This window comes from Taudactylus pleione, unplaced genomic scaffold, assembly GCF_031769625.1.
Source record: "Taudactylus pleione unplaced genomic scaffold, aTauple2 ptg000667l, whole genome shotgun sequence".
Classification (NCBI taxonomy): Eukaryota; Metazoa; Chordata; class Amphibia; order Anura; family Myobatrachidae; genus Taudactylus; species Taudactylus pleione.
Window position 1 is genome coordinate 950,365 of NW_028285069.1, and position 26,526 is coordinate 976,890.

Here is a 26,526-nt window from a genome sequence, read left to right on the forward strand (position 1 = left end):
AAATAATCTTTTCACTAGTTGGTTTCTCTATTTCTGTAGACAACACACAGCAATAAACCTTACTCCTCAGGCTCACTGCCTGGCTGTCATGCTTAGCTTAGAACGATTCTTTACCACCAAGAGAATATTGGCGTATATATAACACAAAATGCTTCCAACGTGTATTCGTAATCTCGCTTGTTGACTATTGCAATTGCATTTTTTAACGGTATTCCCCCAGCCAGGCTTTCATCTGTACAGTCTAGTTTGAATAGCTAGATTAATTACATTGTAATAGGGAAAATAAGATGGCACCTGCCTTTCTGGATATGCTTTTATTACACCAGTATGATTTTATTGTATTAGCACATTGTGTGGTTGGGGAAAAATGAATTTATTAAAGTGTTTTGAAGTCTGCGGAGAAGGTAAAAGGAAAACCTCTATAACCCTCAATAGATATTAAAATGAATGCTACATTTTACACCAGCTGTGCCGACTATATTTAAGCTTGGAGCACGGAGACCAATTTATTTTCAAATGTCAAGTATTTCTTTTCTTTATTTTTCAAGATGTAAAAAGAAATTAAATAGGATTTATGATGCCATTTTATACTGTAGATATAAAAGTGGATGATAAATGTGTAGAGGAATACAGGGATCACGCAGTCAGCCTAAATAATTATGTCTTTAAAAAAAACAGAAGAAACAGAAAAGCTTAATATGCTCTTGGGGATAATGCAGGGTTGGCGATTGTAAGTTCAGCAGAAAAGCACATGGTTTAGGAAAGTGCCCTCTGTGTTTTTGGGGCTCTTATTAGTTTTACTGCATGATTATCAGTAATGGGGTCTGGTCACCTGGGACGTGATTGAAGGAAATCTGGGGCCGTGAAATAATTGTAACAAGCCATATTTGTTCAGTTTGCATGAATGAAATTCATATGGGAATCGGTAGCATAAATCAAGAGAGAGAGAGAGTAAAATATGCCTGTGTATGTATAATACAGTATATGTGTGTGTGTGTGTGTATATATATATATATATATATATATATATATATATATTATTATTATTATCCTTTATTTATATGGCGCCACAAGGGTTCCGCAGCCCCTCACAAAGTACATTAACAAATGAGTAAACTCATAAAACAGCGACGTACAGTACAAAACAATACAGGATAAGAACATGGTTTATAAGCATTGCTGCAGCAATCATAACACTCAACAAAGCAGCAGGGCGTCAGCTACCAAGTGTTAAGTGCCCTTGTGGAGAGTTTTGAGTAGATGATGGTATGAGTGAGGGAAGGAAAAGCACATAAGGGAAGAGGGCCCTGCTTGTGAGAGCTTACATTCTATAGGAGGGGAGACAGACAGGGGTGACACAGATAGGGGAGACAGTCAGGAAGAAGCATGCAAGCAGCAGGTTAGGATGAGAGCTGGAAGGCTTTGAAGTAGTTAGTCTTGAGAACCCGTTTGAAGATTTGTAGAGCGGTGGAGAGTCTGATAGGGAGGAGAGAGTTCCAGAGGTAGGGAGCAGCACAGGCACGATCATGGATGCAGGAGTGGAAGGAAGTGACCAATAGGCAAGAGAGGTGGGATGCATTTGTAGCAAAGGGAGGGAGAATATATATATATATATATATATATATATATATATATATATATTCCGGATAATAAGATAGCACTTACCCCCTTTTTTCTACGATGAAAAGACTGGTATTTTTATTACTCACATCGTAGTAAAAGAGAGATGTCGACGTTTTGGACCATACTCGGCCCTTTGTCAAGACCCAAATCCCAGAGACCAGAGCATATGCTTCTTGGGTGCTCTGGTCTCTGGGATCTGTGTCTTGACAAAGAGCCGAGTATGGTCCGAAACATCGGCATCTCTCTTTTACTGTGAGTAATAAAAATACCCACTTTTTTCTACGATGAAAAGACTGGTGAGTGCTCTCTTATTATCCGGAATATATGACCGCTAACTATGGATGGACTCTGTTTTTTATGCCTGAAAAATATGCACCCCAGCAACTCTGTTGCAAAAACATTTGTGAGTGCCACTTGACTTTGGTATGATATATATGTGTGTGTAATGTGGCTAATTTGCTCACTGGCAACATTATCAATAAATGAAGTTTAGATTTTATGAATTTTATTTCCAATCTCATTAATTAATTAATGTAAAATCCACATGATACCACATTAGACACTGTTAGCAAAATCTAACAGTGTCTGATCCACCACTACTAGGCGGATTACGCTGCAGCTTATTCTGTAGCTCTAGGACTTGAGGAGCACCACGTAGTTAACAGTCGGGGAATAAAATAAGACCTACTGTAATTCATGCCATGTTGGCAGCGGCCGCACAGCTTGATTGAAGGAGCTTGTTCGTTTTCCAGCCTTCCCAAGGCAGTGTTAAGGGGAAAGTTTTTAAAGTGGCTCTGACAATGTAACTTACTTGCTAAAATCCGTTCCTGCAGAGATGTCCTCATAGACCTAGCCTCAAAACCCAATGTAAAGTCTCTTCATGTCTTTTTCACCGGAGAATGCGTCTTAAGACCATATACCGTTTTTTGGTGAAAATTTCGCCTGAAAATGTATTTCCGTATTCAATTCCAGTCCGTTTTCGCCTAAGCGAAAAGTCAATGCACTGAAATGGGCGATACTTTTTCTCCACAGAATAGCAGGTGAAAAAAAGTGCAAAATCTACACCGCAAAATGTCTATACTTTGGGGTGTAGATGTTGGTAAACCACTCAGAACCCTTGGTACCCCCCCCCTTCCCAAAAGGACAAATCACCCAAAGGAAGTGAACAACTGTCGAAGTCGAATAATTGCTTGCGACCGCAATTCAACTGTTATCGGACAATTTGGTCATCCGCTGTACAATTTATGTTGGTACAATCCACGATGCACCATTGCGTGCGCACGCACCCAGTGTGCGCATGTATCCACACATTCGGACAACACTAAATAGCGAATAATATACAACATTCTCACAATGACCAACACAATATTCATGCAGGGTTTAGTTAGTAATGAGAAACAGCTTCTGTATACATGTCTGAGAAAAGTAATAAAAAAAAAATACACCAGGATACTGTGAGTGTTTTACATATAAATTGAGAAGCCCCGTGTACAGACAAATATGGCTGTGGCAATTGAAATATAACCCAGACACTGATATGCACAATTGAATTTGTCTGAATGAAGAGTTAGAAACAATGATCAGAGGTTTGCTTAAGAAGTACTGACAAGTGTGTTCTAAATAGGCAGAGGAAAATCTTTGAATTAACTATCAGATGAAGTGGCAACGGCAGTCAGCTGGGGGTCTCCACCCTGCTTGAAAGTGAACATAGCTGCTTTTAACCTTATACTGCAGTTTTAAAATATGTTAGAAAGGGATAAAATATAAATATTAATCCATCATAAATACACTGAATTGCATAACACACACACACACACACACACAGACTTACATGCATAAACACCGCACATTACGCACAGTTGCGCTGTTTATCATAAGCACTCTACACATAAATGCACCACGCATATTAGCAACTTTACGCAAGATTCTCTTACACTTACACATACTCAAATTACCTAAAAGTTTCCATAGTATAAAGGCTTATATTAGAAGGTTTATTCATTATTGTATAATGTTATAAAATGTATGTATTTGATAAGGTTTAGTATGTAGTAGCCACATCGTGTTTGGTGCTATTCTAAACCATATTTTATTTGCAGATCTCTGGTTCCATCGGCAAGGAGATTGCAACATGCGTCTGCAAGTTATGGATTATAGAGAATTATGTGTTAGAATGTACTTTGTGTGTAGTGTCTATTGATTAGTTAAAACACACACAAAGAGCCATTGGAGGGCTGAACTACCATTGTACCAACTGACCTATGACAGGAGAACCAAGAAAAAGAACCAATAGGATTATGCCAACTTGTTTCTATTGTATTGCCTAATCTCTGCAAGGGTTTATATGCAAGCACCCTGGATCTGTTAGTTAGTCATCATATTCTTTCTGTTGACGGAGGCTTCACCTTTGATGCCGGAAATCTGGATCCAGAGCGCCTGTGTAATGTATTGACTGTACCTTGTTTATGTATTTTGCGCTAATTGTATTTTAGATCAAGGCGTGTAACTATCTGCTTTTTGGTGAATAATGTCTTTTTGTGCTTTGAAACCACAATCAAAGTCTGGAGAGCAATTATTTCTTGTGCGACTTATAACGCTAAATAGCGACATTTTGGGTATGAAGGTTATTAGGAATTGATATATGGGGGCTCGTCCGGGAAATCACGCTACCATTCACACAGTAACAAAAGGGTGGACGGCGCCATAAGCAGGAAAGAACGCTTTGCCTTCTAATACCTGCTACCACTTTGTTGCTGAGAGACCGCTATCCGTTATTGTGTGAGTTCAAGGAGCGCTGATTAGAATCCAGGGACAAGGAAGGAAATAGTTTGTTTTCCTTCGTTGATAAAAGTTCATGTTAAACGGGGAAGTCGCACAATAGCGTATACGTATTTCCTGTATTGCTGCCACGTGTTTAAACAAAGCCGTTGAGATTGCATTGTGATATTGATAGCGTGATAGCATTGTTTTAAATATCTTAGTCGGTGCTGCCATATCTGGGAAAACGTTTATTTTTCTGTGCAGAAAAAGGTGTGTAACAGTGAACGTGTGTTGGTAGGGGTAACGTTCCCTAGCTAGGGTTATCAATGGACCCTTCGGTGCTAGGATGCCTGGTGTCGGCCTAGTGGTTCGGTAGTAGATACCGGAGTCTATACCCACAGCAGGTGTAGTTGTTGTTTGTGTTAGGTATCGGCTCTCAGTGTGATCGCAGCATCCAGTGATCAGTTAGGGTTATTGGGCATTGTGATTGAACCGCATGGTTGTGGCATATCGCGATTGTGAACTGAGTTGTGGTGGACAAAATCACTGAAAAGGGTAAGTGTTATTGGAATGCTTAAATTCTAACAGTGCAAAGTACTCAAAAAGGGCTTAGGTGCGTGGAAACAACCTGGTTATTCTTCCATAGGTTTGAGGGTGCAGCCTATTAAATCTTCCACAGGTAAGTGAAAGTAGCCTTGACATTCTTTCACCGATTTAAATCTCTATTGAAAAGTTTAGTGTTTTGTTTTCCCAAGATGGGAGCCAAGCAAACGGTAGAGATGTTAGATGATGTGCTGCTCTTGGAAGCGCCGATCGGTTCAGCACGGCATATAATGCATACTAAGTATGGTGCGTATGCAACTGCGTACCGTGATGTATGGGTTAAGATGACGAGAATGAGCGGGAAACCGTTTCCCAAAGTTGGCAGCTTTGATAAGGAGATATTGAACAATGTCAGAGATCGCATCTGTATGGTGAAATCTTTGAAGAAAAGAGTAGAATATAATGACTGTTTAAAGTTGTGGCAGCACATGGGAACATGTGGCTTAGCGGTGGGCACGTGACGCAAACTAGCGTCACGCTCATGCCACAAAAGAGCGCGCACACACGGCAAGGTAGCGTTGCCGAAGGGAATGTTAGTAACGCATGTTCACCACCTCCGCCCTATGCGGATGAGGGTAAAGGTACAGTCAATCTCAAAAATCATAAAAAAAATCGTAATAAGCAACTTATACCCTGATTTAAGTCACCCACAGGAAAATTTAATTATAGATGATAATGAATCCACCGTAAATTCAGCCATTGCCCAAGCTGTTAATCTGCAACCAGCAGGGGCAGAAGTTGACACCAGTGAGAGTAGTGGAGAGCGTGGCAGGAGGGGGAATATTATTAGCATTTAGAGAGTAAGTCCAGCAATAAAAAAAAAAAATGTGTTTTTAGTCACCTCTAGGACATTGCACCTCTAAGGAAATGTAATGTAGTGTGTGTAAGCCACAAGTCATTGTACATGTTGGTAAAATCAAGTGTCCTTGTTTACAGTAAACATTGAGATTAAGAACTGAAGCACACTAATGCCTGCAGTATATCTGCAGTGAAACTATACAGGGCATGTTTTCAAAGCAATGGATCTGATATGTAGATGATTTATTGTTGTGCTCTGATTTTGTTTATGTCATGTTTAATGATACTAAACTGTCGTGCTTCATTTCTCGTAAACAGGGCACAAGGTTGCAAAGGACAAACTACGGCCATGCCAGACCTGGGTCAAATACTTGGGACTTTGTCTAAACCCAGGGGCTACAACATTACTGTTAATAGCTGTTCCAATAACAGGGCAGACGAAGCTGCAAAAAGGGGCAGCAGGTTTAAGAATAAATATGACGGTTGATCAAAGGGTGGTTTTTCAAACTGGTGATATGCAGAAATTAATTGAGATGCAAAATTTGTGTTCCAATCAGGAAAAGGCAATCTGGAGATCAAAGGGATGTGAGCCAGATTCCTCTGGACTCTGGAGAGATGGACAAGGTAAGCCAGTGGCTCCCAAGGGATATTACCCAAGCTTGGCTGAGGCAGTCCACGGTCTGACTCTGACCTGTTTGAGGAAAAACTTTGGGAAAACAATACCGTCCAAGTCACCACACATCCCTTCGACAGACGGACCTTTTCAGGTAATACAAATTGATTTAATCCAATTACCACCCTGCAGGAATCTTAAGTATGTATTAGTTGTGCAGATGTGTTTTCTAATTGGATAAAAGGCATATCCAGCTGCCACTAATACTGCTGTATTCACTGACAAAAAGGCTGTACAGGAGTTTGTATGCAGATATGGTATCCCTAGAATTATTGAAATTGATAGGGGTACTCATTTCACAGATGATGTCTTCCAGAACATGTGTAAGTTGATGGGTAATAATAGCGTCAGGACCATCCCCAGGCCGCCTCTTAATCTGTCCCCCTTTGAGATACTGTTCGGTAAGCAACCTCATTTGATTGTAAGTCCACAGGATGATTTAAATGGTAATAACAAGGTTACTGTGAGGTATTTTATAAAAATGAGTAAGCAATTGTAAGAAATCGGTACACACGTAATGACACTAAAGAAATGGTTGGTAGGGTACCAGAAGGGTACTGTGCCAGGGTTATACAACCAGTGGCATTGGATCCCACCAGGATCGCTCGGGGTACGCTAAATTTTAGATATATCCAAGATCTTGCTAAATTAATAGATAATATCACCGAGATGTATGATGACATGTTTAGGTATACAGGTAGGGAGGTTACAAGCTTATTAGAAAGAACTTGTGCAACATAGGCTAGTGTTAAATTATTTAACAGCTGTTGCTGGTGGATACTGTGTGACTCTAGCCACCCAGTTTGGTGTCTAGTGTTGTACATACATCACCAATAACACTAATGACCCCAAGGAGGTGATAGACCGGAAGATGGATGAGATTCTGCAGCTGAAATGGGAATTTCATAAGAACCATAATGCTTCAGTGGCTGAAGTAGAGGAAAAGGTAAAAGAGTGGCTCTCTTGGTTGAACCCCGTAAAATGGTTCTCCGGTCTAGGAAAGTGGGTCCAGGAGTTAGTTGCTAGTGTAGGTAAACTCCTTATTCTCATAGTGGTTTTCATCTTAGTAATTGGCTTATGTGTCAGGTGTGTTCCTACTGCGATGAAGTGGGGAAAGGTACTTCTAAAACTAACAGGGAGAATGAAATCATGATGGTGGTTAGTAGCAATAATATGGATACCAAGGTGAATGACACACTGTATTACAATCCTGAACTAGAGTGTACAATCAGGTGATTGGTCATGTATGATAAAATATTGCAAATGTTCCTTTAAACATCCTAGCTAATGTAGTTTCCATTTCCCCCACTCCTCTCTTATAGGTTCGATGAGATCCCACATCCTGCCCATGGTCACGTATAGATCCGCTTAGTGTTGTTTTACCCCTTCCCGAGGCGCATTACTAACGGTTCAATGACCTAACTGTGTCATACAGTATAGGACATTAGATAATTTATTATGCATGACTAACTAGGATAAAATTGTGATAGCATCTTGTTTGCTATCAAAGGGTGGACTGTTGAAGTCGAATAATTGCATGCGACCGCAATTCAACTGTTATCGGGTCGTCCGCTGTCCGATATATGTTGGTACAATCCACGACGCACCTTTGCGTGCACACGCACCCAGTGTGCGCACGTATGCACACATTCGCACAACACTAAAAAGCGAATAATATATAACACTGTCACACTGACAAACACAATATTCATGCAGGGTTTAGTTAGTAATGAGAAACAGCTTCTGTATACATGTTTGTGATAAGTAATTAAAAAAAATACACCAGGATACTGTGAGTGTTTTACATTTAAATTGAGAAGCTCCACATACAGACAAGTATGGCTGTGGCAATTGAAATATAACCCAGACACTGATATGCACAATTGAATTTCGTTATTGTATAATGTTATAAAACGTATGTATTTGATATCTAAGGTTTAGTATGTAGTAGCCACATCGTGTTTGGTGCTATTCTAAACCACATTTTATTTGCAGATCTCTGGTTCCATCGGCAAGGAGATCGCAACATGCGTCTGCAAGTTATGGATTATAGAGAATTATGTTAGAATGTACTTTGTATGTAGTGTCTGTTGATTAGTTAAAACACAAACAAAGAGCCATTGGAGGGCTGAACTACCATTGTACCAACTGACCTATGACAGAAGAACCAAGAAGAAGAACCAATAGGATTATGCTAACTTGTTTCTATTGTATTGTCTAATCTCTGCAAGGGTTTATATGCAAGCACCCTGGATCTGTTAGTTAGTCATCATATTCTTTCTGTTGACGGAGGCTTCACCTTTGATGCCGGAAATCTGGATCCAGAGCGCCTGTGTAATGTATTGACTGTCCCTTGTTTATGTATAATCTTTTACGCTAATTGTATTTTAGATCAAGGCGTGTAACTATCTGCTTTTTGGTGAATAATATATTTTTGTGCTTTAGAAGCACAATCAAAGTCTGGAAAGCAATTATTTCTCGTGCGACTTATAACGCTAAATAGCGACATTTTGGGTATAAAGGTTATTAGGAATTGATAAAAACAATCCCAGGAACACCCTAAAAACGCCTTAGAATTTTTTGGCGAAAATGAAAAAAAGGGGGGAGACAACTTCAAAAACTAGCGAAATAAGCTACTGGGGGTGCTCTAAGAAGGGGCCAAGTGTTTTCTAATAGAGCCGGAAGCTCACCACTGACATCACTCGTGATGTCAGTGGGGCCGCCCCTTCGGGAACGCCTCCATTTGGCAAGCCATCCCCCCCCCCCGACCCGCCTACCAAACGGGGCGAGCTGTCGATCAACGTCAACAGCCGCCCCTTTTGGACAGCTGCCCCTTTTGGATGCGCACTGCACAGCCATCGACCCGCTTGCGAGCGGGTCTGAATCAGGCCCACTGTGCGTAGCATTACAGACGGCACTACAAGTGTATTAGCCTACGGTATCCGGAACCCATAATCAGGCCCTATTTGTTAAAATACCTCAACCCCTAGGCACCATTCAAAAGCAGCTGCCATTTTATAGTGGTGTTTGGAACTGCTTTCCTGTGTAGCTGCCTCTGGTGCTCTGGCAAAGGAGGGAGGGGTGAAGGGGGGCACGCTATAGTAAAATATTTTACCTAGGTGGTAGTGCAGTATTAACATTTCTATATAATTATTTAAAATATGGATATAAAAATATATGCATATCTATACTATTGGGGTGTTTTCTTACAGCTTAGACATTGCAGCACTACTGACACATTATCATGGCAGCTTCCAATCCATAACATACTCCCAACCATCCTGATTTCTGATTTCAACCACTGCACCCAGCGGAGCCAGGTATCGCCACCATGTGTAGCAGAAAAAAAGGTATTTCTTGTGAAAATGCCCTCCAGCATACTGACCGTGCTGCACACGCACCAACTCATCCCGATTTGCATTCTCCCAACACAGTGCTTATCCACAGTTTATTTGATTCGTTCCAGTCTTCCTCCATTTTGTTTACCTCAGGCAGAGATTGTACTGATCACAGAATCACAGAAGACCTGGCACCAGCCATCCTCACATGACAGAAGCTGGCGGCTTTGCTTTCTCTCTTTAAAAAAAAAAAAAAGTTAATTCCGAGATAATTAAGTGTTAACCAAATCCTAATTTAGATAAATAGCAAAAAGAATAACTAAAATGTTTTATATCTTTGTCCAAAGAGGCCATTAGATGTTATGTCATAGGTGTGCGTTGTGTATTACAGCACTTGGGGCTCCAGCCTGCTGCTCTTATATGGAGATGGAATATCTCTGTGGCTTCTAATGTCCTTATATTTTACAGTACTGGTGCATTATCCCACATATAGTACATATTGTACATAAGCCACTGATAGGACATTTTACCTTGCGTCCTTTCCTTTTCTGTGTTGAGTTACAATTTATAGTAAGTGGTTTTCTTCTAATGAATCACTGCACTGACATCCAAGCTGTGTTTACTCTCTAAAGGGACTTCATAAGATTTTTTTTCCTTTTATATAATGTTGTATGCGCTTTATACACATAGCACTATCTGTCATGCATAGAATGAATGTTATAAAAATAATAATATTTGAAGGTGTTGATCATTATTGGCAGGTACATGTGTGACTTTCAACAAGAGCTGTCATATACCAGTGTGCACAGTCTCTTGATCCAATTAATTTAATAGCTGAGTGCAGGTTGTCAGTGCTGTTGCTCTGAGTACCTATTGTTATCAGCATAATAGAAAATAACAGGCTATTTAGTCTAAGGTCACCCAGTCACGAGTGTTTTGCTTGTGTTGTTTAATCTTGCTAAGCACCAGTAAAAGAAAAAAAAAACGATAAAAGAAAAATATATGTACACGTGGTAAATGCGACTGAGCTTGTCATTTAAAAGATCATTGCAGACATTTACAATGTGTTTACTAACAATAAACATAGATGAAATGGGTAACGTGAGAGAAAAGACACAGGGGTCTATTTACTAAGCAGTGTTAGGAGACAAGGTGTGAAAGGTGATAAGGTGCCAGCCAATCAGCTCCCAACTCATTTTTCAAACACAGCCTGTGAGATGGCAGCTGTGAGCTGATTGGCTGTCACCTTATCACTTTTCACTCTGTCTCCTAACACTGCTTAGTAACTACACCCCACAGGGTATTGTTTAGTCTCTAGTTTCAGACCATTCACATGCGCACTTGCCAATCGTCGGCACGATGTGTCATACCTGACGTCACAGCTGGTCAGCATTTGTATGTGCCCACCCAGTTGCTATGTCAGTCACCTTTGGCCTCTACAGCAAGTGTATCGGCGGCCGGCTGACCTGCTGTACAGACAGCACGAAGTACCAATATATTTGCAGATATGTCAGCCATCGGCTGTGCTGCAGAGCCGACACAATAGACCTGTAAACGATGACGTTCACAGACATATCGCTGGTACACACCCGCCGACGCGCCCACGATATGTCGTCCATTCAGTTGAGCGCCCGATATGTCGGCCAGTGTGTATGGCGCAAATTTGAGGAAAGAGCAGCACAATAAAGGAAAAACGAGCAAGAGAAAATAGCACACTGGGGCAGAATCAATAAGCCGCGAGTTGGCCGAAAGTTGCTTAACAAGACCAAAAGGAAACCGACAGACGCAACTTTTTTGCTACACAATCGGAAAAACCTGTGGTAACTTAATGGGAGTTTACGTGGATTTTAGCTGACAGGCCCTGAGCATGTGAAAAGTAGGGAAATTTTTTATTTTGAGGTAAAAATGTGGGAACTCAGGGCCTGATTCAGACCCGCTCGCAAGCGGGTCGATGGTGGCCCAGTGCGCATGCGCACGACGGAGCTGGCTCCGTCGTGCGCATGAGCGAGACCCGGATAGCGACGGGCAGACCGTCGTTCCTGGTCTCGTACCAAAGGGGGCGTGCTGTCGATGTTGAGTGACAGCATGCCCCTTTTAGTGGGCGGGCCGGGGGCGTGGCTGCCCAGACGGAGGCGTTCCCATGGGAACGCCTACCGTCTGCGGTCGGCCCCACTGACATCACAAGTGATGTCAGTGGGAGTGCTTTCGGCTCTGGTAGAGCCGAAAGCACTCTAGGGCTTGCGACAACGAGACCCTACCACAAGGGTCTCGTCGCAAGCGCATTGGTCTTGACCATCGCGACCATCTTCCTGGCCGCTCGCTATAGCTGTGGGTGGTCACCCACAGCTATGCGAGCGGCCAGGAGGCCGCTCTGAAAAACAAGAAGGACGGCCCTGATTCAGAGAGAGCGCTCTGTCAGAGCGTCCGGCTCTGAATCAGGCCCTCAGTGCAGAACCTCTGGCACACCCCTCACAATTAATAACCATACGCTTGGAGGCATTCATTAGCATAATTTGGCCAACAATTACATGCAATTTTTCATATGATTTTATGTGAAAAACTCAAAAATGGGTTAAATTATGTGGGACACTCCAGATGGGAGTTACAAGTAGTTTTTCCAATATTTTTTATAACTTGCTTAAAAACAATTAATCACATTACAGACATTTCTAAACACCATAATAATGTAGAGGCTTTAATTTGGTGAAAACACTTGTTTGCTGCTAGTAGAGATGGCTGGGTGGGCTGGGACTGGCAGCTGCCGGAATATTGGCTACCAGCAGCCAGCGGAAGGCTTTTTTGGGACGGCCACATCAGATGCAACCACAAGCCCAGCTTGGCTTGGACGCATCTGATGCATAAGTGGTTAAGAACCCCAAATACTTTGCTTATTGTCACTGATAGGCTTCTATACTGTTATGCAATGCTATTTGCCACTTTTCTGGGGTTCAGAGGGATTTTCCCACTTTTTGATGTACGAGGGCTGATTAAAAGTAATACAATTATTGAAAACATGCATATAAAAATATATGCTTATATATATATATATATATATATATATATATATATATATATATATACACACACACACACTATTGGGGTGTTTTCTTGCTCAGCTTATACCGTGCAGCACTACTAACAAGTTATCATGGCAGCTTCCAATACATAGCATACCCCCAACCATTCTGCTTTCTGATTTTAACCACAGTAATATATACTGATGGAGCGCTACTGGAGAGTGTAATATTCCATATATATTTGCTTTCCGATCTTCACTGTGACAGGGATTTACGTAGGGTTAGGAGGTATTTCACTATTGCACCCAGCGTAGCCAGGTACCTCCCCCGCGTGTAGCAGAAAAAAATGTATTTCTTGTGAAAATGCCCTCCAGCACACCTACCGTGCTGCAGACGCCCCACTCCATCCCGATTTGCATTCTCCCAACACAGTGTTTATCCACAATTTACAGTTTATTTGATTCGTTCCAGTCTTCCTCCATTTTGTTTACCTCAGGCAGAGATTGTACTGATCACAGAAGACCTGGCACCAGCCATCCTCACATGACAGAAGCTGGCGGCTTTGCTTTCTCTCTTTAAATTAAAAAAAAAAGTTAATTCCAAGATAATTAAGTGTTAACCAAATCCTAATTTAGATAAATAGCAAAAAGAATAACTAAAATGTTTTATATCTTTGTCCAAAGAGGCCATTAGATGTTATGTCATAGGTGTGCGTTGTGTATTACAGCACTTGGGGCTCCAGCCTGCTGCTCTTATATGGAGATGGAATATCTCTGTGGCTTCTAATGTCCTTATATTTCACAGTACTGGTGCATTATCCCACATATAGTACATATTGTACATAAGCCACTGATGGGACATTTTACCTTGCATCCTTTCCTTTTCTGTGTTGAGTTACAATTTATAGTAAGTGGTTTTCTTCTAATGAATCACTGCACTGACATCCAAGCTGTGTTTACTCTCTAAAGGGACTTCATAAGATTTTTTTCCTTTTATATAATGTTGTATGCGCTTTATACACATAGCACTATCTGTCATGCATAGAATGAATGTTATAAGAATAATAATATTTGAAGGTGTTGATTATTATTGGCAGGTACATGTGTGACTTTCAACAAGAGCTGTCATATACCAGTGTGCACAGTCTCTTGATCCAATTAATTTAATAGCCGAGTGCAGGTTGTCAGTGCTGTTGCTCTGAGTACCTATTATCAGAATAGGGTTATTTAGTCTAAGGTGACCCAGTCACGAGTGTTTTGCTTGTGTTGTTTAACCTTGCTGTAAATACCAGTAAAAAAATATATAAAAGAAAAATATACGTACACGTGTTAAATGCGACTGAGCTTGTCATTTAAAAGATCATTGCAGACATTTACAATGTGTTTACTAACAATAAATATAGGTGAAACTGGTAACGTGGGAAATAAGACACAGTGTATTCTTTAGTCTCTAGTTTCAGACCATTCACATGCGTTAAAACATTTCGGCCAACTTGTTGCTAATTGAATCAGCCCCTATATGCGAACTAAAGCTGGGTACACACTAAGACGACAGACTGGCTATCCACCGTCCTATCTGAAGATTGGTAAGTGCATACACACCTACCAATCATGGACACGATGAGTCATGCCTGACGTCACAACTGGACCGCATTTACTGGTGTCCATAGACAGATTAGACGGTTATGTGTGCTCATATGCACTCAAAATCTACTGCACTCTTGTATCGGGAGCGACTTTGAGGTATAGGAGGTCACCAGCCTCAATGACAGAATATAACTTTACGTGGGGATACCCAGCGCTCAACCTTGTATTTATCACTATCCTGTATACGCAGCAGATAACAGTAACAAAGGACACTGTATTGGTAAAATTAATGGGTATATTTATTTAATAATCTAAAATCTCATACATTACAAAATTAGTACATGGATATTCTGCTGCGTTTTGTGCCAAATATTCAATATTTGATGGGGTCTTCGTTCTGCCGGCTATTTTATATAATATTGCCCTCAATACATATAGACTGACACGGACGGACTGCAGAGGGAAGGGGTGTGTGTGTTGGGTATTAGTGTACAGACGCAGACAGTAGTAGTTAGTGCTGAAGGGAGAGGGGGGATGGGAATGGGTTCCAATTGTTATTGTATATGCAGGTATGGCTGTGGGTGCTGTATTCCGTGCTGCCTTCTGCAGGACCAAGTTTGCCACATGCTACGCCAATCTCTTCCTGAGTCATTGGGAACTTGACGAGATTTGGAATAACAACGGGTTCGGGGACGAACTTGGTCCTCTGGAGACGATATATCGATGACGTTCTCTTCATTTGGGAGGGGAGTGAAGACACCCTAAGGCAATTCATCAGTCAAATCCATAACAACACAAGAAACCTTATGTTCACCACGCAATACAGCAGAACAACAGTACAATTCTTAGACCTAGATGTACATATAAAGGATGCAATGATCCAAACAAAAACCCATTATAAACAGGTCGATGTAAACTGCTTTATCTTGGCCATCAGCGGCCATCACCCACAGTGGCTCAGTAATATTTATAAGGGCCAATTCACATTCATATGTTGGAACTGGACAATTTTAAGAAACAAGAAGAGGACCTCCGTAAACAACTACAGGCAAAAAAAAAAAGATACAAGAAAGAATTTAGATGAAGCATGCAAAAAAGTTCCAACTAAAGAAAAGGAAACACTTCTGCAATGTAAACCAAAGCATTTAAGGACAATACATCTGTATAACAGAATACAATGCAGACTCCCAAACATTAAAAAACATTTTAAGGAGGCACTGGAATGTACTATTAAAAGATGAGACACTTAAAACAATTCTACCAAAAAGGCCACAATTAGTTTTCAAAAAAGCTCCTGATATCAAAAAGCAACTGGTACATAATCACATTACACCAGAAAACCACCAACAAACGTCAATAACCCACCTGTGTAAAACCAAAGGCCTTTTCCACTGTGGGAAATGCAAAAACTGCCAAACCATGAGAAATAAAAAAAACAAAACACAATTAGGACCCACGTCATCTCATGTACACAGCCACCGAAAAGATTGAACCTAATTGGAGAGGAGGAGACTACGATAGAAAAATCAACAAAGCGGAAGTTAGATGGATAACAACTCTAGCCACACTAAGGCCTTCATTCAGAGGCGGTCGTAGACCGTACGGCCGCCTCGATGTTTGTCAAGTGCGCATGCGCACGAGGGAGCCGGCTCCTTCGTGCGTATGCGTGAGACCCGCTACGACCGACAGCGCAGGTCGTAGCGGGTCTCTTTCCAAAGGGGGCGAACTGTCGATGTTGATTGACAGCTCGCCCCGTTTGGAAGGTGGGCCGGGGGATTGGCAGCCCAAACGGAGGCGTTCCCATGGGAACGCCTACCGTGTGGGGGAGGCCCCACTGACATCACTAGTGATGTCAGTGGAGACCTTCCGGCTCAGACAGAGCCAGAAGCTCTCCGGGGCTTACGACAAGTGAGACCCTACCCTAGGGTCTCGTCGTAAGCCCCGATGGTCGCGATGGTCTCTGACCATCGCGACCATCACCCTAGAGGTCGTTAGAGCTGTGGGTGTAAACCCACAGCCTAATGACCGAAACAGAGGCGGGCGGTCAGGATGCAAGCGGCCGCCCAGTTTCTGAGCGACCGCTTGCATCCTCCTACCGCCTCTGAATGAGGCCCTAAGACCCAATGGACTTAACATACATAATTATACTATTGCTGCAGTCGCGCCAAACAGCCCTTCTCGGCGCGCCACCTTCCGTGCGACTTGGTTTTCTCCAAGCTTCTTTATTTCGCTTGAATGTGTGCCTTAGTCGCACAAATGAGAAAATTGGTTGAGACAAAACCACTTATTAATTTGATAGGCGACACTTGCACATCTGCGTGCGAATGATTCTGAATCTGTATATTAAGTGTTACGATGCATCGGCCGCAGGTTGTTTTTTTTTCACGCCAGGTTCCATTTTGCTTTATCTGTGACTTTATACGTATTTGAGGCTTGGTGTATGAGGACACATCTGTATATGCACAAAAAAGATTGCTGATTGTTATCAGAGGGTAATTGGGATAGCTAGTAATACTATAACCAGTCATTGCCCAACTGCGCTGTATTCTCAGTGACCCTTCCCTTTGGCCCAAGAGCCAAACATTCTGATCTTCCAGATTTGCCCATCAAAATGTAAGTACATGTATATTCATATCTGTCCCTGTTACTGGGCTGCTGGGCCAAGCAGCTGGGTCACCCTATATGGGCACCTTAAGGGAGAGAGGTAAAATATCGGACTATTCGTGCAGACCCGTATCTGCAATCATCTACTATCAGCTGTACATTTCTAAAGGATCGTTGTAAATGTTAAATTAAATTTTTTTATTTTTTTTATTGTGCCTTTTATTTGTTGTGTTTTATCTTTCACAAGTATATGTACAATTTTACCTGTATAATAAATAGCGTCGACACCCTAGGCCGGAGTTGGGTAAGTTGTGGCTTTCATGCAGCCAGTGGAGTGCTGTGACTTGTAGTTCCAAAACAGTTGCCCTAGGCCCAGATCACGTGACTCCTCTGTATTGGGCCTTTTTCCTATTTTACTGTTATAATGGCAAAATACTGTACGCCATATCAACATAGACTCCTGCTACCTGCCTGCTTTATAATTATACACTTGTCAGTGTCTCTTTGCCATGAGTTGTCAATTACTGAATCCGTTACGTCTTGCTTCAGGGTCCATCCCAGACGAAAGGCTGTATCGAATGTTTGTTAATAAACAAGTTACCATGTTGCGGCCTCGGGAGGACGAATCCAGCTGGTTTAACCTATTTGTGATTCATCAGAACAGGTAAGGATTTATTGCAGGCCCCAAGGAAGTGTGGGGACATCTGGTCTGTGTCAAGCGAGTTATCAGAAGCTTTGTTATTAGACTTTGATCACAGCTCAAGGAGAGATACTGAGAAAAACATGTGTGAAGCCATCAGTTTATGTCCTAGTGGATCTTATAGTCTATTTTCCCTAAACCCCATAGCAATTAACATGCCAAAATGACTCCAGGAGGAAACTCATGGAAACAATGGGAGATAAGGACTTGGTTGGGATCATACTCAGCAATGCTAATTACTCCAGCACCTGGTGTTATAATCCCAGTAGTAGTACTTATCAGTATGTACAGGCTAGAAGAGGGAATTATACCTCCTGCCTTACCAGCAAGGAGTGAGTGACATATTTCTACCCACACTTCTTGCAGTGGCTCATTATTTGGTTCTGTGGGATAACAATGAAGGTTATAAACCATCAGTAAGCCAATGGCTAACCTCCTGTTATAAGAAAGCTGCTACTATATTGCTGTTAGTGAATGTCGGATGCTGGGGACTGATGTTTTATGTCTGTCTATGCTTCAGAGTTGCTCCGTGCATGCGTCCCGATGCTGTTCGTACAGAGATGCAGTACAGATTCACACGCGGAAGTGTATCGAGACTGCATTGGGCAATACAGGGTGGGGGCTGGGAGATAACAGGGGTGTTGGTCTAATCAGACGCCCGCAGAAGTGGGGAGCGTCACTGAAAGCTGCTACATACGGAGACGCTGAATAGGAGGCCGTACTCAGACAGAGAACCTACACCTGCCGTAAGGCTGGAGCAAGTGTCATTGGTGCGACCGATGGTGGCATCTAAAGAGGCACCAGGTGGTAATTCAGCGTTTATAGACTCTGCGAGGGGGCGTCTCAGTCCTTGCACTTGCGGACGCACAGCTGTACACCAGGAGAGGGCTTTAAATCTGCATTAGCAGACTATTGACCAGTATTGGCCTTGTCCCCCAGGGCTATGGGAGATTGTGTAGCCCTGCGGCTCCCATTTCCTTATCCTCTCAGACAGGAGAAAATTAAAAATTACGTCCCCTGGTGATTCTAAGGGGAAAGAGTCCCCCTGAGCTTTGCGGCAACCTTGGCCCTGCAGTGGAGCGTCCCGACCTCGCTGGCCAGGGATAAGGGTAAACAGTTACTGCGGCTGGGGCTATTCATTAAGTAATCATGTAAGTATTAGCCAAGCTATTGTACCATCATTTGTTCCTTAAGCTGAGGTGCCCCGCTCATTGCTGCACCTGTTGCCTCCTTACTAAACTCTTAGTATTTTATGCACTTAAATAGCCAACGCATAGAAAATGGCGAGAGCCCAGTCGATTCACATGGAGTGGTGACAAATGCATTGCCACCCTCTGATGCCCTATTTCTTCTCTGCTTATGTTATCCAATGTAATGGGTAAATGTGGTCATTCCCATATCCGCTTTTACAAAACAACTAAATTATTTAGTGCACTGGTTTTCATCCAGACACCTGTAACCATTCTGGTAATGATCTGCAATGACTACAAAGCCCAGCGTGACATGGACAAGCGCATTTCAAAACGCTCAGGGCTGTGTGGACCACACTATGCTGTACGATGCTCTTGTAGAGGAACACATGGGCTGCAGTGGTTTCATACATCCTCCCCCTTTAGTCTGCCTGCACAACTCAGTTTTCCTGACATTAAATGCACAATTAATTTATCTCTGGTTGAACAAAACGGTGAAACTGTGACTTTATTTGGGACAGACCTGCACATTAGTATTCTATTTTCTTTGCTGATTACAACATGTTCCAAACTAATCTGACATCAGTGTCCAAATATAAATATTTGGGTTTATGGATGGACCACATAGAAAGAAAGCCAGTTTAGTTTCCATAACCAGAAAATGCGTTGCTCAACTGTTGCTAATCGCATTGTTCAGCTACTGCTAAGGTTGCATATTCTCCCCATGTTTGCGTGGGTTTCCTCCGGGTGCTCCGGTTTCCTCCCACACTTCGAAAATGTGCTGGTAGGTTAATTAACTCCCAACAACATGAACCCTAGTGTATGTATGTACATGTGGAATCTTGAGTGTGGAATGTGGAATCTTGAGTGTAAGCTTAACTGGGACAGGGACTTATGTGAATGACTAATATATTAGTGATTCACATTATAAAGCACTGAAATTTGTGTTTGTGCTATACAATATCTGGTATAGAATAATTATCTATGTGGTGATGGGATGGGTGGATTTTTATTTGTTTCATCTTTGTAACTTTCTGAGATTCCAGACTGCAACAAATGCTGGGAGTACATTACCAGATAAAATGCATGTCAGACCGACAGACATTTTATCTGACAGATATCATACCCTGCAGATATCGCGGGCATATAATGTGAGCTCTCACAGTGCATTGGCACCGATATCTGCGCTCTGCCCTCGGGGAGGAGACATTACCCTGTGTTCCTTCCCTGTGAAGGAACAGGGGAAATATCTGTCAGTCAGCCGCGGCTGGGCATACACTGGCCGATATTTAACTTAAAAAATATCGCATCGGAATGGCATGCTGGATGATCCTGCATGCCTGACTGATCTGTATTTTACCCTTGCCCGCACACACAGTACAATTTTCGGGGCGATCCGCTGGTATTGGGCCGATCGCCCAGATAATTGCATAGTGTATGCCCAGCATAAGAAGGACTCTCCCACATTTCTTGTGTAACGCTTCAGATCACTCACTTGTGATAGTCTTTGAGGTGTTTTTGTGCTGTCTTCTTACAGGAGTAAACACGGAGCCACGAATTATATCCCTGAACAATTTCTGGATGAATTCATAGACTTGGTGATCTGGGGCCACGAGCACGAGTGCAAAATTGCTCCGACCAGGAATGAGCAGCAGCTATTTTACGTGTCTCAGCCGGGGAGTTCTGTGGCTACGTCTCTGTCCCCTGGAGAGGCAGAAAAGAAGTAGGTCGATCAAATTTAAAATAATTCTTGAATATGAGACATCTAAAAGCTTTGCTTCATCAATATTGTATGATACACAATTCTATCAACACTTCTTTCCATACTGAGCAATCACATTCCTTGTGTAATGAGCACTGAAACATGACTAATTTGTGCACCTTTTTCTTTACCTGAGTATTGCATTGCCGTAGATAAAAATTGGCTTGAATTTGCTTGGACCATCACAAACTACCTCCATGTTACACTTCTGTTAGTTTTGTCTGGACATGAGCTTTGTGAAGGTCTGCCAGAGCAGGCGAAACGCGTGACAAAAACTATACAAGCTTTCGCCAGCCGGAATTCTTATAACTGGTGCAAAAGTGGGAAACGTGGCATACAGAAGTGACCTTCATTACCGCTGTGAGAACTGTATGAATTAATTCATTCTTGGGAGGGGGGGGGGGGGGGGGGGGAATTGATTGGTGAATGCAAATTTGGATTGGCACTTTGGCTCGAGCGGCTACTGCTTAGGTACTTGTTTCCTCTTGTGGCTAAACTGTATCCTGTATGGGAATCGAGTTGTTCTTCAATCATGGGGACTACCCATTACTAAAGCTCTGCTCGTTATAAAAAGTGTTTCCTTATAATACTTTATCCATGATGTTTCTGAAGAAATTCTATTGCTTCTCATTTAAAATCTGCTCACCAAATTAGCCAGTATATAGTGCTGTCCTTCATAGTGTATATATCATTAATTTGTTTCATGAAATGTCTTTGTTGTTTATTTTGTAATCAAAGTTTGTATGTGATTCTTTTATATTAGAAGCCAATTTTCTATGAGTATATTAGCAATCCCTACTGTTATGTACTACTAGCTGGGATACCTGATATTGCCCGGGTTTAAGACTGGACCCTGTCCTTGCCTATAACCACATTCCAGTGATCCTGAAAAGGACCCCACTGTTTGCTAACATGCATGTAAACAGTGGCGTAACTGCCGTGCATGCAAGGGGTGAGGCTGCTATGGTGCCTCCGCTGCCTTTTTGGCCCACCGCTCCCCCTGCACCTAGTTAAGCACACAAGCACTGGTCACAGCATGACATTCAGCAGCCATTTCTGCACTCCCATTACAGTGGTATAATGTGTAAGGGGCATTATTGTGTGGCATAATGTATAAGGGGTACTACTGTGTGGCATAACCTGAATGGTCTCTGTATGGCATAACATGAATGGACTCTGTGTGGGGGCAAATGTATGTGTTTTTTACCTTTTGTAGGGGGGCCTTTTAAGATCTTGCTATGGTCACTACAGCTGGGTACACACTAAACGGTGTGTACCCAGCGATCCGACAGTTGATTCCATCCCCCCCTGCCGACGGGCCAACATGTCGGGCGGCCGGTACAGATTAGGCGAATCGGTGCCCTACCGCCCAATATGTTGGCCCATGCCGCATGGGGTTGTCGCTGCATCGTCAGATTGAGCTGCATGTAGGGCCAACCTGACGATGCGGGCGACGATCCCACGGGAGGACGCACCACCCAACATACTGGGTACATACTGCACGATTTGTCGTTCCGATACGTCGGAAATTGTCAAATCGTCCACAATATCGTCTAGTGTGTACCCAGCTTTACTCTGGATTTAATATGAACTTGCATGAGTCATAAAGTTTGACACTTGGTCAGACTGTGAGGTTAAAAAGATGCTTATGTAGCTTTCACGCAGGTTTGAGCCAGCCCCTGTAACCTGTAGAATTTAAGGGTGTCCCCATTTTAAGGGATTGTGTGACAATGTGTGGACCTAGGCAAAAACCTAATCCTGGTCAAACTACACCACCTTGCCAAATTTGATGGAGCTAGGTCCAAAACTCTGTCTGTGCATGAAGGACAAAGAGACAGACATGCTTTCTCGCTTATTATATAGATATACAATGTATAAGTTGTAGAAGGTAATTACTTCAATTAATATTCTCTGAGGGACTCGGTCTGTTGTAAAAGTATTTGTTCTTGTAGGTGCAGTAATAAAGGACACGTAGCTGTAATGCCTTTGAACTTAAAGTCATATGTATTTAGCAGCATGTCTGGTTTATTCACCTCTTTTAGTGGCTTGAATATTTGGATTGTGTTTATGGTAAAGAAGGCACGTGCTTAGTCCATGAGATTAAGGTGAGCATGATAGATTTAGTTTAGATTGTATTTTGTGTTTTGTTGTGTATATAACGAGCATCAGATTCATGTTATATGATACATATGCACTTATTTGCATGTTTAGAACACATGTGTCACATGAAATGAAGTGCATGGGTTTTTCACTGGTACACTGTCAAATCAAAGGTTTATTACTAATTTAGTGGTAAATTATAAGTGTGCACAGCTTCGCGGGAAGGCCAGTTATCTCAAGAACTAGTCGGCACACATCTCTTGCATTATGTATACATGCTAATAAAGTCACTGCTCTAGGTAGGGAAATTCATATAAAAGAATAAAAACCTTTTCCTATAGTGTTTTGAATCTCTGACTAAGCCATATGAATTATGCAGGTGTAGTCTGTAATAGGATATGCACATGATTTGCAGACCTGAACACAAAATAAAATCTGTATGTTCCAAGGACTATTGTCTAAGGAATAAAATTGGTTTCTCTCTATCAGACTCTCCACCAATCTCTCAAACTTCCAAAACTCTCTCAGAACTCTTCAGAGTTCATTTGACATAAGCCTGTGGCTCTCCAGTTGCAGTGGAACTACAAATCCCAGCATGCAAGTCCGGCGGTTCAAATCCCGGCAGCGGCTGGTCGACACGGCTGAAAATCCAGATCGTCTGCAAGTAAGTATAAACTAACCTAACCCTAACCCTCCTTGGGGGTGCCTAACCCTAACCTTCCCCCCAGTGCCTAAACCTAACCCCCCCTTCCCCGCCGCCTAAACCTAAGTCCCCCGGGGGGGGTGCCTAACCCTCCCTCCCCCTAGCCTAACCCTAACCTCCCGGGGGGGTTCCTAACCATAAGCCCCCCCCAGGAGCCCTAACAGCCCCCCCCCGCGGCTGTCCACAGCGGCGCCTGGCATCACTTCAATTGGGATGCAGAGCGGCGGTTTCCCGGCGTCGGGAAAATGTCAGGCGTCTACAATTAGACGCCTGTGATTTAACCCTCGCCGGGATAAAGCAGTCGGGAAGCCGGCTGACGGGCTTCCGTGCGCCGGCTTCCCGATTGCATACCCAGGTGGGACAAGGGGCCTGATTCAGAGATGGACGCAACGCTGATGTTTACACAGTTGAGCAATTATCGGTTTCGCGTGAGTATGAGTCGCACTGCGCAATTGTCAAGTTTCATTAACATCGGCAGTCGCAGTGAGGATTTAGACGCAGTGTGGTTGACAGGCAGGGAGCGTTAGTGGAAAGACACGGGCGTGTCGTGACTGTTTCGGGAGTTGTATCTCAGCCTGCTGCTACAGTCCTGTACGCAGTAAAAATGGTTCCGGAGTCTCCGTTCCCGCAGCCATTCTACACGACCATAGAGTTACTCAGAGGGTCTATTTATGACCTATGTTCGTCGGATGGTTGCGTCTCTGTTCGCCAGCGTTTCAATACAAAGCTAGGCGGCTGCAACATTTGCATATTTTTGCAAGCTCCCTGTGTAAGGGATTAGAGCTGAGGAGCCATTCGCGTCCATCTCTGAATCAGACCCAAGGTTTCCGTAAGTAATGATGCTTATAAAAAGAATGCAGTAACTTATTAAACTTTAGTTGTATGAGAGTCACCGGCTTGTCATCACTCGCTATGTATTCATAGTTGCAATTTGTAATGAATAAACTGAAATAAGGTACACAATAGTTACTTTGTGTCTGATCATGATGATAATGTTTCTCTTTCAAGCTTATTTGATTCTCTTTTTCATATGTTTCTTTCTTAAGCCTGGTACACACGATAGGATTTCTCGGACGATATGCCCGATTCCGACATATCGTCCAAATCGTGCACTGTGTACCCACTATGTCGGCTGTTGCGCGCCCCTGTGGGGTCGTCAACCGCATCGTCAGGTCTTCCCTACATGAAGACCCCATGCAGCGAGATGCGGCAGTGGACGAAATATCGTGCGGCCAGGCACTATATTGTCTAGTGTGTTTCGGCCGCCCGATATGTCAGCTCATCAGCGGGGGAGCAGACGCATCTCTGGGTAGTGTGTTACCCAGCTTTAGACAGACAATACTAATCTCCCCATCCAGTCATCCTCGCTTTGTGCGCTCTTATGCCAGTTTCCATCAGGTATAAATTAATGACAACATATGATATTTGTGACGATATCTTTTTGAAAATGCATTCCACCATGGGATACACAGGACTTCTGGGAAAGATTCAGAGATGCAGGCAATGCCCGTCACTGCTGCTGTCCCGCACGCACTCTGGACTTGCGCAAATATGCTAATGACTCAGCTACCGTCTTGTGCATAGAGACGCTCACCGTTGGCATCTCATATTCGCTGCTTACGTACAAAAGTGGAAACATCAGCAGCCGCACAACAATCCTCTATGCAGCCTATGGTGTCTCTGGATGAGCCTCTTCCTTAAGACCCCGGGGCCTCTCCCACTGACAACAAATTTGCAGGGGCTCAACTAGGGCACGCCCAGAAAACAGTCTCGACACGCCTGTGATTCTCTCGCCACCCCCAGTTACCTTCTCCAAACACTGACTGCCCGTCACTCACTTTAGGAAAAAACCCTCTCTGCGATCACAGTCGGTAGCCAATCGCTGAGTATGCACAGTGCAACTTTGGCCGCAAGCTGATTGGCTCGCTACCGGCACCATGTTTGCCACTGCCTGCTGGTGCGCCAGCTGTAATTAGCTGGTGCCCGGCACGAAATCCACACCTGCTGGCTGCTGATAGCACACAGGTGGAGGCGAGAGGCTGCTGGAGTGACACGGGGAGGTGAGTTGCTGGGGGAGGGGGGCATAATGTGTAACTTGTATTACTGTGTGGCTTAACGTTATAAGCTGCATTACTTTGTGGCATAAAGTGTAAGGGGTACTGTTGTGTGGAATAATGTGTTATATGGGGCACTACTACTATGTGGCCTAATCTGTAAAGGGCATTACTGTGTTGTTCTCGGCAGAACAAGATAAGATTCTTGGATACAAAGACCTTAATCAAGCCAAACAAACAAATATCTCAGTCAAAAAGATATTTATTACAAATAAAACAAAGTATATTATAAATTGACACTTAACTTGCTCGTTAGCTCAACTACTCAAGAGCCTCAATCCTTATAAGTGCGGATGGATTCAAAGATAACAATTCCTGGTCACTGTCTGCAGATCAATATCAGGCAAAGGCTGATGAATTTGTCTTGAACTGTTATACCATCCTGCCAGTGAGCTCCAAACACAACTTAGAAGTATGGGTATAAATCTGTTTCCAACTATTGGTTAAATACTGCTAAGAAAGCTTTAACAAACTGACACATGCATGGATACTAAAAGATAACGCCTTGGGTATATACAACGTGTCTAGTTTTCACATTCTTTTGTACCACCTAATTCCTGACACATGCATACAAGCACTGATCACAACATCGCTTTCAGCAGCCATTACAGTGGTATAATGTGTAAGGGGCATTACTGTGTGGCATAATGTATAAGGGGTACTACTGTGTGGCATAACCTGAATGGGCTCTGTATGGCATAACATGAATGGACTCTGTGTGGGGGCAAATGTATGTGTTTTTTATCTTTTGTAGGGGGGCCTTTTAAGATCTTGCTATGTTGCCCTGAAAGTTCTTGTTATGCCCTTGCATGTAAACACAGATGGACTAATATATATGGTCACTAAAGCTGGGTACACACTAAACGGTGTGTACCCAGCGATCTGATAGGTGATTCCATCCCCCCTCGGGGGGCCCACGGACCAACATATCGGGCGGCCGGTACACATTAGATGA

General features: G+C 42.9%; 1 protein-coding gene across 1 annotated transcript in view; it reads left to right on the forward strand.

Annotated features, from left to right (window-relative positions):
• Positions 1-26,526, forward strand: part of MRE11 (MRE11 double strand break repair nuclease) — a 266,838-nt gene that overhangs the window by 91,318 nt on the left and 148,994 nt on the right. The window contains exons 7-8 of the mRNA XM_088455727.1: positions 17,552-17,666; positions 20,430-20,615. Of these exons, the coding sequence (XP_088311853.1) occupies positions 17,552-17,666; positions 20,430-20,615 (301 nt within the window). The remainder of the gene's footprint in view (positions 1-17,551; positions 17,667-20,429; positions 20,616-26,526) is intronic.